Source organism: Heptranchias perlo, chromosome 19, assembly GCF_035084215.1.
Source record: "Heptranchias perlo isolate sHepPer1 chromosome 19, sHepPer1.hap1, whole genome shotgun sequence".
In the NCBI taxonomy this organism is placed as follows: domain Eukaryota; kingdom Metazoa; phylum Chordata; class Chondrichthyes; order Hexanchiformes; family Hexanchidae; genus Heptranchias; species Heptranchias perlo.
Window position 1 is genome coordinate 7,081,312 of NC_090343.1, and position 16,564 is coordinate 7,097,875.

A 16,564-nucleotide genomic window follows, 5' to 3' on the forward strand; every position below is an offset into this window, starting at 1 on the left:
GGAAAGTGACCCATGTGCATCACTTTTCTGCAACTACACCGTAAAGTGGGGTTCATCTCGTGTAGGCTCACTCCTGAAACAGAACCCAGTTTTGTGTAAGCACAGGTCCTGTTTGGCAGCTCCACTAGGAGCTTTCTAACACGGCGCACATGCAATCGCTCTAAATTCAGTGCCACAAAGCAAATAGCACATTACTAACATGGTAGGGAGCTGGGTCTCGCACTCGTGTGCTTGCTTCACAATGTAAGCATGTGGCAAATTGAACCGCCCAGTGCATTTAAGAAGGCAGCAAAGGAAGCTTCAAGCGCTGACAGAAAATCAGGAAGCCCAGGAAAATCTCAGCCTTCACTACAGCCAACTCAAGGCAAACCAACGGTAGTGCTGTCAACTGCATGTCAGTCAAGAGGAGATGTCAGTATTGCACTGTAAAAGTGTCTTAAGAAACAAATTCACCTGCTATTTTATTAAAGACAAATTATTAACATGGGGCCCTGTTTGCGTAGTATTCTATTACAGACACGTTACTAACATGGGGCCCTGTTTATCTGGTACTCTATTACAGACATGAGTCACTTGAAGTTAACATGCAGGTGCAGCAAGCAATTAGGAAGGCAAATGGTATGTTGGCCTTTATTACAAGAGGATTTGAGTACAGGAGTAAAGATGTCTTACTGCAATTACATAAGGGTTTGGTGAGACCGCACCTGGAGTAGTTTGTACAATTTTGGTCTCTTTACCTAAGAAAGGATATACTTGCCATAGAGGGAGTACAATGAAGGTTCACCAGACTGATTCCTGGTATGACAGGATTGTTGTATGAGGCAAGATTGAGTAGACCAGGCCTGTATTCTCTAGAGTTTAGAAGAATGAGAGGTGATCTCACTGAAACATACAAAATTCTTACAGGGCTCGACAAGGTAGATGCAGGGAGGATGTTTCCCCTGGTGGAGTAGTCTAGAACCAGGGGTCACAGTACCAGAATAAGGGGTAGGTCATTGAGGACTGAGATGAGGAGAAATTTCTTCACTCAGAGGGTGGTGAATCTTTGGAGTCTTCCAGCCCAGAGGGCAGTGGCGGCTCAGTCATTGAGTACATTCAAAACAGAGAACGATAGATTTCTAGATATTAAAGGCATCAAGGGATATGGGGATAGTGCAGGAAAATGGTGTTGAGGTTGAAGATCAGCCATGATCTTGTTGAATGGCGGAGCAGGCTCGAGGGGCCGGATGGCCTACTCCTGCTCCTATTTCTTATGTTCCCATGACACTTTACTAACATGGGGCCCTATTTGCATGGTATTCTGTTAGAGCCACTTCACCATCAGGAAGCCTGACATCTGTAGTGGGTAAGTTGTTAGAGGGTATTCTGAGAGACAGGATCTACGGGCATTTGGAGAGGCAGGGACTGATTAGGAACAGTCAGCATGGTTTTGTGAGAGGAAAATCATGTCTCACAAATTTGATTGAGTTTTTTGAAGGGGTAACCAAGAAGATAGAGGAGGGCTGCAGTAGACGTGGTCTACATGGACTTTAGCAAAGCCTTTGACAAGGTACCGCATGATAGGTTGTTACATGAGGTTAGATCTCACGGGATCCAAGGTGAGGTAGCCAATTGGATACAAAATTGGATTGACGACAGAAGACAGAGGGTGGTTGTAGAGGGTCGTGTTTCAAATTGGAGGCCTGTGACCAGCGGTGTGCCTCAGGGATCGGTGCTGGGTCCGCTGTTATTTGTTATTTATATTAATGATTTGGATGAGAATTTAGGAGGCATGGTTAGTAAGTTTGCAGATGACACCAAGATTGGTGGCATTGTGGACAGTGAAGAAGGTTATCTAGCATTGCAACGGGATCTTGATAAATTGGGCCAGTGGGCTGATGAATGGCAGATGGAGTTTAATTTAGATAAATGTGAGGTGATGCATTTTGGTAGATCGAATCAGGCCAGGACCTACTCCGTTAATGGTAGGGCGTTGGGGAGAGTTATAGAACAAAGAGATCTAGGAGTACAGGTTCATAGCTCCTTGAAAGTGGAGTCACAGGTGGATAGGGTGGTGAAGAAGGCATTCAGCATGCTTGGTTTCATTGGTCAGAACATTGAATACAGGAGTTGGGATGTCTTGTTGAAGTTGTACAAGACATTAGTAAGGCCACACTTGGAATACTGTGTACAGTTCTGGTCACCCTATTATAGAAAGGATATTATTAAACTAGAAAGAGTGCAGAAAAGATTTACTAGGATGCTACCGGGACTTGATGGTTTGACTTATAGGGAGAGGTTGGATAGACTGAGACTTTTTTCCCTGGAGAGTAGGAGGTTAAGGGGTGATCTTATAGAAGTCTATAAAATAATGAGGGGCATAGATAAGTTAGATAGTCAAAATCTTTTCCCAAAGGTAGGGGAGTCTATAACGAGGGGGCATAGATTTAAGGTGAGAGGGGAGAGATACAAAAGGGTCCAGAGGGGCAATTTTTTCACTCAAAGGGTGGTGAATGTCTGGAACGAGCTGCCAGAGGCAGTAGTAGAAGCGGGTACAATTTTGTCTTTTAAAAAGCATTTGGACAGTTACATGGGTAAGATGGGTATAGAGGGATATGGGCCAAGTGCAGGCAACTGGGACTAGCTTAGTGGTATAAACTGGGCGACATGGACATGTTGGGCCGAAGGGCCTGTTTCCATGTTGTAAACTTCTATGATTCTATGATTCTATGATTCTAGGTCAAACTAAGAACAGGCACACAGTCCAATTTCAACTTGAGGTTTCCACGCTTGTGTTTTGTAAAACAGCTAAAAACATTCAAAGCTTTTTTTTGTAAAAATAAAAATGACATTTGTTTCCAGGACAAATGATAACAGACAATACTGATGTAAATTTATGCGTTTGTTTTTATAAAAGACTTGGACTATGTTTCGTGTATGTTGGAGCGTGTCATAGAAACATAGAAAATAGGAGCAAGAGTAGGCCATTCGGCCTTTCGGGCCTGCTCTGCCATTCAAAATTATCATGGCTGATCGTCTAACTCAGTACCCTGTTCCTGCTTTTTCCCCATATCCCTTGATCCCTTTAGCATTAAGAAATATATCTATCTCCTTCTTGAATATATCTAATGACTTGGCCTCCACTGCCTTCTGTGGTAGAGAATTCCACAGGTTCACCACCCTCTGAGTGAAGAAATTTCTCCTCATCTCAGTTCTAAATGGCATACCCTGTATCCTGAGACTGTGACCCCTGATTCTGGACTCCCCAGCCATTGGGAACATCCTCCCTGCATCTAGTCTGTCGAGTCCTGTTAGAATTTTATATGTTTCGATGAGATCACCTCCCATTCTTCTAAACTCTAGTGAATATAGGCCTAGTCGACCCAATCTCTCCTCATACGAAGGTCCTGCCATCCCAGGAATCAGTCTGGTAAACCATCGTTGCACTCCCTCCATGGCAAGGGCATCCTTCCTCAGATAAGGAGACCAAAACTGCACACAATACTCCAGATGTGGTCTCACCAAGGCCCTGTATAACTGCAGTAAGACATCCCAGCTCCTGTACTCAAATCACAAAGCAACAAATCAGAGGGGGTTCTGAGGATGTCAGAGATACAAACAGTCTGTTATCTGATTTGTGCAACTGCTTTGCTTTGTATTTAAACCTACATGTCACTGATGAAACATCCCACATCAATCCCAAGAACGTCTGCACTTACCGCGCCAAAGAAAGCTTAAACCACGTACAAATTTATTGTGCATCTAAGGTATAACCACAAACAGGATTTTGAAGCAAATGATTCCTCCTTTTATTTTAAATCAGTGCTTATAATTTGTATTAATTCACTTCAATGAAACCAGGGACCCTCATTGCATCAGAGACCACAGCCTGTCAATCAAAGAGCAGACGACTAAAAATAAGTCATAAAAAGCACTAGTCAAAATTACTTTAAATTCTTCACTATGTACCTGTGTAAGGAAGAAATGTGTTCGGGGAAGAGAAGTGAACAAAATCTGGTATTTAAATATCACCGTATCACAATATAACATCCAAATACATCAAATAGCAAAATACTTTTGGAGTACAGTGACTTATGTCGGCAATGTCTCACAAATAGTATTAAGATGGTTAGACTACACTTGGGAGTACTGTGCACAGTTCTGGTCTCCATATTATAAAAAGGATATGGAGGCACTGGAGAAGGTGCAAAAAAGATTTACAAGGATGATACCAGAACTGAGAGGATATACTTACCAGGAAAGGCTGAACAGGCTGGAGTCTTTTCCCTAGAAAAGAGAAGGCTGAGGGGTGACCTGATAGAAATGTTTAAGATTATGAAAGGGTTTGATAGGGTAGATGTAGAGAAAATGTTCCAACTTGTGGGGAGACCAGAACTTGGGGTCATAAATATAAGATAGTCGCTAATAAATCCAATAGGGAATTCTGGAGGAACATCTTTACCCAGAGGGTGGTGGGAATGTGGAACTTGCTACCACAAGGAGTAGTCGAGGTGACTAGCATAGATGCATTTAAGGGGAAGCTCGATAAACACATGAGGGAGAAAGGAATAGAAGGATATGCTGGTAGGGTTAGATGAAGTAGGGAGGGAGAAGGCTCGTGTGGATCATAAACACCGGCATAGACCAGTTGGACCGAATTGCCTGTTTATGTGCTGTAGACTCTATGTAACTATGTAAGATGATTTTTTTTTTTTAATTGGTGCTATTAGTTGAGGGAAGAATGTTGACCAGGGCACTGGGAGAACTCCCTGCTCTTTATCAACTAGTACCATGGGATCTTTAACATCCACCACAATAGGTAATAAAACTCTTGTTTAAATGTCTCATTTGAAGGACAGCATCCGACTGCAGCATTCCCTCAGCACACACTGGGGTATCATTCTAGTCTATCGGTACAAGGCTTAAACCCACAACCAGAGGCAACAGTGCTATCATCTGAGCCAAAGATGGTAGGAAAACAGAAAATACCAATTGAATATTGCCACTTATTTACTATTTCTTTGCCAAATATTAATTACATTCAGTCTTTACATTACTTACGAATTCAAAGTCCCCATCTTGCGGTACCTTCCAATTATCAGAGGAGTTCTGAAGTCCTTGTGCATTCCGATTGCTGTGGCTATTTGCCTGGTTCTCTTTTTCCTTCTGCTCAAAATACTCCAGGAAGGATGGTTTGGTTTGCTGCATGGTATCCTCTTTCCCTGTTTTAGTTTAAAAAAAACGAAATGGAGTGAGTTAAAAGCTGGAAGGTAGTTCTTCGGGGGTTTAAAGAGATTCAATAGTCAAATTCAACAGTTAATGTTGAGCAGTCAACTCCAATCTTTCAGGTTGTGAATGATCACCCCAGGGCTGCCCACCAAATATAGGGTTAAGGTGAGCTAAGACCTCTGCGCTCCTCCAAATCTGGCCACTTGTGCATCCCGGATTTTCATCGCTCCATCACTAGCGGCCATACCTTCAGCTGCCTAGGCCCTAAGCTCTAGAATTCTCTCCCTCAACCTCACCGCCTCGCTCTCCTCCTTTAAGACGCTCCTTGAAAACTACCTCTTCAACCAAGTTTTTGGTCACCTGTCCTAATATCTCTTTATGTGGCTCGGTGTCAAATTTTGTTTGATAATCGCTCCTGTGAAGCGCCTTCGGACGTCTCACTACGTTAAAGGCGCTATATAAATACAAGTTCTTGTTGTTGTAAGATGTGCCGAATAGCCACCTTCTTCATCTTTATCCATCTTGCAATCCCACACTACGTGCGATCAGGAGTGGGCAAGTGGACAATCTGCTCCCAGGTTTCTGCCTATGCTGCTCTGCTCCTCCCCTTGGAAAAATGCACCTCCTCCATTTATAGCATCATGACAGATGCAGATGAGATTATGAACTCAATTGTTTTGGAAGGTCAGACACAAATCCACTGGTCCACGGCACTGCATTTTATGCAGCATACTTTCCATAAATCAGACAACATGGAATCGGGACTTCGCTAGCTGCATGCAGACAGCCCTTGTGGCTGAAGAAAGGTACATGGTGAAGAGCAGGAGCAAACATCTTTCAAAAGAAAAGCCAATCCATAAAGTGAACTGGAACACCAAACGTGCAGTGCCGTGGACCAGTGCACGTATGTCTGATCTCCCACACAGCTGAATTCAAAACCTCAGGTGCCACTGTCGGCATGCTGCAAATGGAGGCTATGCAGCACTCCTTCATAGGGAGGGGGAAGGGGCAGAGCAGCACAGGCAGAATCTTTGGAGCACATTACCCACTTGTCCACTCTTAATTACACACATTGTGCGATCACAACAACAATTTGCATTTATATAGCGCCTTTAAAGTAATAAAACGTCCCAAGACACTTCACAGGAGCGTTATCAAACATCTGACACGGAGCCACGTAAGGAGATGTTAGGACAGGTGACCAAAAGCTTGGTCAAAGAGGATGGTTTTAAGGAGCGTCTTAAAGGAGGAGAGAGAGGTAGAGAGGTTTGAGGAGGGAATTCCAGAGCTTAGGGCCTAGGCAGCTGAAGGCACAGCTGGCAATGGTGGAATGATGAAAATCAGGGATGCGCAAGATTATCGAATAATTTCAATTAAGAGTAGACTGTAGTTTGAATTAGTGTTCCTTTCTATAGCGGTTACTAGAATCATAGAATCATAGAAGGTTACAACATGGAAACAGGCCCTTCGGCCCAACATGTCCATGTCGCCCAGTTTATACCACTAAGCTAGTCCCAATTGCCTGTACTTGGCCCATATCCCTCTACACCCATCTTACCCATGTAATTGTCCAAATGCTTTTTAAAAGACAAAATTGTACCCGCCTCTACTACTGCCTCTGGCAGCTCGTTCCAGACACTCACCACCCTTTGAGTGAAAAAATTGCCCCTCTGGACCCTTTTGTATCTCTCCCCTCTCACCTTAAATCTATGTCCCCTCGTTATAGACTCCCCTACCTTTGGGAAAAGATTTTGACTATCTACCTTATCTATGCCCCTCATTATTTTATAGACTTCTATAAGATCACCTCTAAACCTCCTACTCTCCAGGGAAAAAAGTCTCAGTCTATCCAACCTCTCCCTATAAGCCAAACCATCAAGTCCCGGTAGCATCCTAGTAAATCTTTTCTGCACTCTTTCTAGTTTAATAATATCCTTTCTATAATAGGGTGACCAGAACTGTACACAGTATTCCAAGTGTGGCCTTACTAATGTCTTGTACAACTTCAACAAGACATCCCAACTCCTGTATTCAATGTTCTGACCAATGAAACCAAGCATGCTGAATGCCTTCTTCGCCACCCTATCCACCTGTGACTCCACTTTCAAGGAGCTATGAACCTGTACTCCTAGATCTCTTTGTTCTATAACTCTCCCCAACGACCTACCATTAACGGAGTAGGTCCTGGCCCGATTCGATCTACCAAAATGCATCACCTCACATTTATCTAAATTAAACTCCATCTGCCATTCATCGGCCCACTGGCCCAATTTATCAAGATCCCGTTGCAATCCTAGATAACCTTCTTCACTGTCCACAATGCCACCAATCTTGCTGTCATTTGCAAACTTACTAACCATGCCTCCTAAATTCTCATCCAAATCATTAATATAAATAACAAATAACAGCAGACCCAGCACCGATCCCTGAGGCACACCGCTGGTCACAGGCCTCCAGTTTGAAAAACAACCCTCTACAATCACCCTCTGTCTTCTGTCGTCAATCCAATTTTGTATCCAATTGGCTACCTCACCTTGGATCCCGTGAGATTTAACCTTATGTAACAACCTACCATGCGGTACCTTGTCAAAGGCTTTGCTAAAGTCCATGTAGACCACGTCTACTGCACAGCCCTCATCTATCTTCTTGGTTACCCCTTCAAAAAACTCAATCAAATTCGTGAGACATGATTTTCCTCTCACAAAACCATGCTGACTGTTCCTAATCAGTCCCTGCCTCTCCAAATGCCTGTAGATCCTGTCTCTCAGAATACCCTCTAACAACTTACCCACTACAGATGTCAGGCTCACCGGTCTGTAGTTCCCAGGCTTTTCCCTGCCGCCCTTCTTAAACAAAGGCACAACATTTGCTACCCTCCAATCTTCAGGCACCTCACCTGTAGCGGTGGATGATTCAAATATCTCTGCTAGGGGACCCGCAATTTCCTCCCTAACCTCCCATAACATCCTGGGATACATTTCATCAGGTCCCGGAGATTTATCTACCTTGATGCGCGTTAAGACTTCCAGCACCTCCCTCTCTGTAATATGTACACTCCTCAAGACATCACCATTTATTTCCCCAAGTTCCCTAACATCCATGCCTTTCTCAACCGTAAATACCGATGTGAAATATTCATTTAGGATCTCACCCATCTCTTGTGGTTCCGCACATAGATGACCTTGTTGATCCTTAAGAGGCCCTACTCTCTCCCTAGTTACTCTTTTGCCCTTTATGTATTTGTTACTATATTATATCCTCTCTCAGAGGAAGAAGATAATTGGCAAAATGCAGTCCTCTATATTTCAGATTCAAATGCACACACACCAGGACGTTCAGAGATAATCAGGATCAGGGGAGAAATAACCTGCTCTTCATATCCTTTAGCTACATCCAAACACATTTACTAATAGTGGAAAATTAAAATCTGAACCCTTTAAAGTTTCAATAGTCGGAATTGTGGAATATATCCAAAACATGCAATTTCAGATGCTGGACGCATCGCTAATAAACAAGATCAGAATTATTTATATTCAGTGATTACAGCCCTAAGGCCATCATCATTCTTTATGTGGATAAATTTCCCTAGTGTATCTGAATGACTCCTCACGTAGTTCAACACATCAGTAAAACTAAAAGGTACTTCTGATACAGTAGTGGGAAGTTCTAGTCTGGTCTTCTGAAGCTACGTCATGTGCATGAACCAGCCAGCCCATGTAACTCTGCCGTGCTTCCATTGTAGAACCAGGCCGACCAAAAGAGAGCAGCCGCAGGACAAGGGTGCACAGGTTCAAAATGGTAAACACCAACAACAACTTGCATTTATATAGCGCCTTTAGAATCATAGAATGGTTGCAGCACAGAAGGAGGTCATTCGGCCCATCGAGCCCATGCCGGCTCTTTGTAAGAGTAATCCAGTTAGTCTCATTCCTCTGCTCTTCCCCGTAGCCCTGCAAATTTTTTTCCCTTCAAGTATTTATCCAATTCCTTTTTGAAAGCCCTGATTGTATCTGCTTCCGCCACCCTTTCAGGCAGCGCATTTCAGATCATAACAACTCGCTGCGTAAAAAAGACTTTCCTCATGTTGCCTTTGGTTCTTTTGCCAATCATTTGTGTCCTCTGGTTCTTGACCCTTCCGCCAATGCGACCAGTTTCTTTTTATTTACTTTATCTAAACCCTTCATGATTTTGAACACTTCTATCAAATCTCCTCTCAACCTTCTCTGCTGTGAGGCGAACAACCCCAGTCTATGTACGTAACTGAAGTCCCTCTTCTCTGGAACCATTTTAGTAAATCTTTTCTGCACCCTCTCTAAGGTCTTCACATCCTTCCTAAAGTGCGGTGTCCAGAATTGGACACAACACTCCAATTGTGGCCAAACCAGTGTTTTCTAAAGGTTCAACATAGCATCGCTTTTGTACTCTATGCCTCTATTTATAAAGCCCAGGATCCTGCATGCTTCCTCAACCGCGCTCTCAACCTGTCCTGCCACCCTCAAAAACCCAATTAACATGGCAAATTTGGCTGTTCTTCACTTGACGATCAATCGACATGTGGAATGTACTTCCAAGTTGGATAGTGGAGGCAAAAAGTTGAGTCTCAGGGACAGTTGGATTCTGTGATTGGGGTGGGGGAAAGAAGGGGAAAGAGATTTAAAAAAAGAGAATGGGAGTTTTATTCTGGACGATTGAGCTAAGATGGGCCGAACCGCCTTCCTCATTCATATTTATCTTGCGACCAATTCATTGTGAACGTGGCACTGAGAACAATGCAGATCCTAAACTATCACCACACATCAGAAATACACTTGAAAAAGATTGCTCCCAACCCAAGCCAGATCCAATCAACAAATCCCTCGAATATAAGGAAATTGAGGGGTGATCTGATCGAGGTGTTTAAAATGTTAAAAGGACTCGATAGGGTAAATACAGAGAAACTATTTCCGCTGGTGGGGGACTCAAGAACGAGGGGACATAATCTTAAAATTAGAGCTAGACCATTCAGGAGCAAAATCAGGAAGCACTTTTTCACACAAAGGGTAGTAGAAATCCCCCAAAAGGCTGTGGATGCTGGGGGATAATTGGAGCTTTCAAGACCCAGCCATGATCTAACTGAATGGCGGTGCAGGCCCGAGGGGCTGAATGGCCTTCCCCTGTTCCTAATGTTCCTTCAGTACTGCACTGGAGTGTCAGCCTAGATTATAAGATCAAACCTGTGCATGGGCCTCAAACCCACAACCTTCTGACTCAGAGGCAAGAGTGGTACCAACTGAGCCAAGCAGACAGTGACAATTTTATTTATTATGATAGACGGTGTTTTTTTTAAGAAGGGTGATGGGAAAGTAGAACAGTAATGGAGACTGCAAGAGGAGAGGGATTCACAATTTCTTTTTTGACACATTCCCTTACTACTTACATTAGCAAATATATTGCAGTTTAAAGTTTACCAAAAAATGCAGGTTATAACAAGCAACTATTGAGGGGAAAAAAATCCCAATGAACAGACTGGCAGCACTTGAAATCTTGTGTGGGAATGGACCAAAGACCTGCTTTGATTTGCTATCTATGATAGAAAATAAGAAAAGTGCTGATTCGGAGCTGTGTCAGCCCCGATAACCGTGACGGGCTCAACAACTTCAACAGGACAGGGATCTGCAGAACTGGCTCGGACAAATTAATAAAAGAATCCTCAAAACTGTCCCCATGGAGACAGTGAGATATCGGTACAGATAAGGAACAGAGAACTGCTCCGCAGTCACCTTGCCTACAGCTTATAAAAATAGGGTTGCCAACCCTCCAGGATTGTCCTGGAGTCTCCAGGAATTGAAGATTACAATTCCTGCAGCGAGCAACCCAGGGAGAAACGTCATTGGGGGCATTAAATAAATTGTGTGTGTTTTACATTTTCTTTGACTACTTTTGTTTATTAGGTATAAAAATATTGGAGAGGGGGAAAAGGCTGTTTGACTAACAGTCATGAATCATCCAATCAGGTAATAAAGAGTCTGTTCGCTTTCCAATTGGCCATGGGAATGCAAGGATGGACGTGTCGGGCGACCAATGGCGGGAAGGTGGAGGCGAGGCTGTTGGAGGTCAGGTGTTGAAACTTCCAGGAACATGTCCAACCACAGTTGGTGACCTTAGATTAACAGCAGAGGACCATCCACAAGACCACGGTGAGCCCAAGCTCTTGAAGAGACAATGAAGCTATCTTGACAGAGGAGAAGCAACATGGGAACGATGCCATTAAAAATAAAGGTAAGAAAACTGATTTGGAACCCCAAAATTTTCCAGACAGTGTTACGTCAGAGAGGAAGGGAAGGAAGTGTTAGGACAAGTATGGACCTGTCCTGGTGTAGATGCAAACAGAAAAATATCAGTGCCTTGAGCTTCCTGATCTTCTCAGCTACAGAAGGGAAAATGTCTTTATATCAGATTAGGGGCTGATGCAGAGATTACAGAAATCAACTTAACTGATGCATAAAATATTACCAGAGAGAAAGAACACAGCTTTAAAAATGTCAAGATCCTGCTTGGGGAGACAGGTGTGCTCATTGTGAAAGTCATTTGTGTTACCAGCTTAATGGCTTTGGAATTGACATGTATTGGCCAACAAGAAAGAAATTACCAATAATAAATCTGACAAGAGTAGTTTTTCTGCAGCGAGCGATAAAGCAATTTGGAAACACAGTGCGCTGTCTAAATCTAACTGTGTCACTTCTCATCGCCGATAACTACAATAAGCTGCAGCTCCCGAAGTAAATAACAAATCCACGTCCAGCTCATGCAGTGTTGATACTGGGATTTCAGTCAAATGCAACGGTCAACGCATGCGATTTTCATGTGGCCACACAGCAGGCATTTTTCCACTGCGATTTTAGTCAAGTGCAGCGTGACGTTTTCGTACTATGTCCCCTTGAAGTGTGGAAGGATAGCCTGCAGCACAATTATAGATTCTGTCTTTCCAAATTGAGCTGCGTCTGCAGAGAGTATTCTGAGCTGTACAATGCCAGGGTGAAGTGGATTAGAATTTATGGAGAGAGATAAAAGTAAAAATAATGCCGCAAATCCAAAATAGAAACAAAATGCTGAAAAACACACAGTTCTGCCAGCACCCGAAAGAGAAAAGACGAGGTTAAAGTTTGAGGTGGAAATCTTTTGGCAAATTCACACCTGAAGCTTGAATCTGTCTTTTCCATTTCAGAGGTAGAACGAGCTGCTATGTATTTACTGTTTTTAAATTGGGTCGGAATGCTATATAAATACACATTGCCGTTGTCGAATAGCCCCTGATGAGCACAGGCACTTCTTACTCTGAGAACTATGAAAGGCTTCAGTTAAAATGTGTGGAACTCTGAAAATGTCAAGAGGTACAGAGAGCAGTGGGTTTAACCCGATAGTATAGCAGCCTAGCTGCTTGCTCCATGTTACCCTGGCAGTTAATGCAAATCCGGGAAGAGAGAGATCTTCGCACATCACGTATGATAATCTTTTTGTGCCGTGCAGTTCGTACAACAGGCGTTTTGATAAACATGGTGTAATAAAAAAGAAATAATCAGATAATATGATAATGTCTCGGTCAGATTTCACCGATCCCTCACCGACTACCACTATAATCACTTTGTTACTGTATCACTACAGTTATGGCTTGCAGTATCCCATCAAAGTTGCAATGGGGAGCTTTTGTTCTCCGTTTAGCAATGGTAGATTGGCAAATAAATTCCAAAGTTTCATTAGGAGCCGTGAAGCTAAAACTCTGCATTAGCTCCACGTCTCATGAGAGCAGCTGTGTTTAGGACTGGGGGCAAAAAGCTATCTCCTCAAAAAGAAATTTCAAACTGGCAGCCAGCTACATTTATAAAGCACATAAGCAGCTCACTTAATATAATGGGGATCATTAAGATACTTTCATTACTTGCTATGATGATCATTTAAAAAAGAGTTTAAACCACGTCATTCACACGCCTGAAGTCCTGCAGCAATTCGACATTTTACTTCAACAGCACCTCCCAGTCGCACGACCTCTACCACTGTTGTAATGTAGGAAACGCGGCAGCCAATTTGCGCACAGCACGATCCCATAAACAGCAATGATATAAATAACCAGATAATCTGTTTTAGTGATGTTGATTGAGGGATAAATATTGGCCAGGACACCAATCCAAAGGTCTGCATTAATAATGCAGAGAACGCGAGTTAAAATCCTACCAGTTTGAGAATTTGAATTCAGTTTTTAAAAAATCTGGAAATAAAAGGCTAGCATCAGTAAAAGTGACCATGAAGCTGTCCTTTAGGGAAGGAAACCTGCCGTCCTTACCCGGTCTGGGCCAATACGTGACTCCAGTCCCACACTAACGCAGTTAACTCTTAACTGCCCTCTGAAGTGGCCCAGGCAGACACTCAGTTGTATCAAAACTGCTACACTGCAGCGGTTCACGAAGAAAGCGGCTCACCACCCCTTTCTCAGGACAATTAGGGGTGGGCAATAAATGCCGGCCTCGCCAGCAACGCTCACATTCCAAGGAATTATAAATAAAAATGTTACCAGAACCTACATAACTTTCACATTAATGTTTATAGCAAGAAAAGGTTTAAGCACATTCAGACCGGCCCAAAAAATAAGCGGCTCCTTATATGATTTTTAAAAATATTCCAGGACACGAGATATATTCAGGCCTTTTAAATGTCAACAATAATTACGTTTATGAGATTCTAAATGATTGAACTACAGACTGGATCTTTATAAAGCAATTACGAAATCTGAACGTACCTTAAATTATGCAAATCTAACTCATGAAAATTTGATGATTTCTATGGCTGGCGTTCTTGTACTGAACTATAATCCAGCCATAAACTACGGGACAAGAAATGTCTACCAATCTCTTTTTAGCATGTTAACGATTAGCTGTCACACCAATATGATGAATGAAGATATTTAATTTCAATAACCATTTCCCTTATGGCAATGATTTAAATTTTGGATATAAATCTCCATGATCATTGCTCTTTATGGCTGCTTGCAGAAACTAGAATTCCCTTACATCTGATTCTAGGCAGCAGGGTTTTTAAAAGAATTATTCTTCCCTGTAATGCATCTAATAGAAGAGGAGAAAATACAATCTGCTCGCCTTAGTCCTCCTGCACTCACCAAAAGACTATTCTCTGATCTCTAGATCCTTCCAGCTGTAAACAGTGATCACCTATGGGTGATTTACCAGCTTATCTTTCATCAGCCGTGGCTCAGTAGGTAGCACTCTTGCCTCTGAGTCAGAAGGTTGTGGGTTCGAGTCCCACTCCAGAGTCTCGAGCACATAATCCAGGCTGACACTACAGTACTGAGGGAGCGCTGCATTGTCAGGGGTGCCATCCTTCGGATGAGGAGTTTAAACCGAGGACTCGTCTGCCCTGTCAGGTGGACGTAAAAGATCCCAGGGCACTATTTCAAAGAAGAGCAGAGGAGTTCTTCTGGTGTGGAGTAATGGATTCCAAAAACTTGACAACAGTGTCAAGTGTATCTAACCTGTTCCTTGCAGGCTGGACAGAGTCTGCTTTGAGGAAAAGCCACAAAATGAGACTCATGGAGGAAGAGCTTGGAAAGCCTGTGACTAGCGTGGAACAATGGAAAATCATCTTTGGTCTTTTTAATGCCCCATTACTTGTGGAAAAGCGTAAAGAAACTTCTCCCCACTGGGTCACAGTCAAATTAAGGAATAGAGCCCTTAGTGTTTTGTCAAGTAGGAGTAGCTCATTTACTTGCAACAAAAAATGCCCATCTATTTGAAGAAACATGTTCAGAAGATCACGGGTGCTCTTAGGGGCAGAAATGTGTTCCTGTTGTACAGGTCAGTCACAGCACTCGGGTCCCTGCTAGACATCTAACTGTGGACACTTTTCCACACCAGTCCCCAACAAACTGCAACCCAACCATGCACCACTCTCTCCGTCCATGGCTTGGTTATACTAGCTAGTGTTCATCTACTCCCTCGGGGTGACAATTTGTCATATCTAAAGGTAGTGATGGTTGTTGCATTCTAGAACCAGCTAGACCAGTCTATCTCTGACTTTCCACCACTAATTTTGTTCTGCTCATAGCAGATAAAATTATGGTCCTTTGGGTGATCCCTGGTCCAACAGTTAATTGGGAAGATTAAGGTGACTTACTACAAGTCATGAACAAGTTTCCTGAATAATTATAGTTATTAGATTTGGGACAGTTAACAGTGTAAATTTATGTAATAAATTAAGTCAGATGATGTACTGTTTTACAATGTCTGGAGTATTGTATCTTGTAAGGTACAATGCTAAGATGACACATATTTAAGCTGGCCTGTTCTTCCAAGGCCATCAAGTCTAGCTGTTTAAATCCTGAGCTTAATTCTTGTTGATAAAGGAAGTCTGCAGATTGGGAGGTGCTTGTAAATTTTTGGCTGTAGGTCAGATGTAAGCGGCATGAAACTTTTGAGCGTCTGAAACGGAATATCTATGTGGTAGCGGCAAGACTTTTTTTTTAATATATAAATAGTTTCCCAACTTGTGGGATTTCAATGAAGGCTGCTCAGGGAGGACAATGTAATGGGTTGTGTACCCGTTGCTTATTATACTCCCCATGATGAGATGCTGAACTCAGCTACACTGGTGTGGGGTGGACACAGGACACTGAGTGAGGTTAAGTCGTTCCATGCAGAAATGCAAAATCACCCAATCAACTCCCGACTCTTGAAGCACCTGTGGTTCCAGGGAAGCATCGAGAGGGCAAGTTCAAATCACCCAGCTCCTCCTCAGATAATGCATTCGGCAGGAAGTGTGGAAAAGAAGTGTAAAAGTGCAGAAGTGAAAAAAAATGCAAGACTCTGTCATACTCTGAAGCAAAAGCTACCTCACACAAACTCATCGGAGCATGAGAAAGACTTCTATTGACATAGCATGTTGCTCAAAAAAAATCACATGTATAATGAATTACTTTGAAGTCGAGTGTGAGCAAATGCTAAAAGCATTTTGCACACAAGATCACACAAACAGCAGTGAAATGAGTAACCAGTTAATCTGGTGAGGTTGGTCGCAGCCTCTGTGCTTTCTTTTTTAAAATAAATATTTATATGAAGAAAGCATGCTACAACAACAGCAACTTGCATTTATATATTGCCTTTAATGGTAGTAAAACATCCCAAGGCGCTTCACAGGAGCGTTAACAAACAAAATTTGACACTGAGCCACATAAGGTGATCAAAAGCTTGGTCAAAGAGGTAGGTTTTAAGGAGCATCTTAAAGGAGGAGAGAGAGAGAGAAACGAGGAGGTAGAAGTAGAGAGGTAGAGCAGTTTAGGGAGGGAATTCCAGAGCTTAGGGCCCAGGCAACT

General features: G+C 42.8%; 1 protein-coding gene across 1 annotated transcript in view; it reads right to left on the minus strand.

The window, feature by feature from the left end:
- Nucleotides 1–16,564, minus strand: part of LOC137335116 (serine/threonine-protein kinase 3/4) — a 135,525-nt gene that overhangs the window by 42,385 nt on the left and 76,576 nt on the right. Inside the window, exon 10 of the mRNA XM_068000239.1 lies at nucleotides 5,041–5,201. Within this exon, the coding sequence (XP_067856340.1) occupies nucleotides 5,041–5,201 (161 nt within the window). The remainder of the gene's footprint in view (nucleotides 1–5,040; nucleotides 5,202–16,564) is intronic.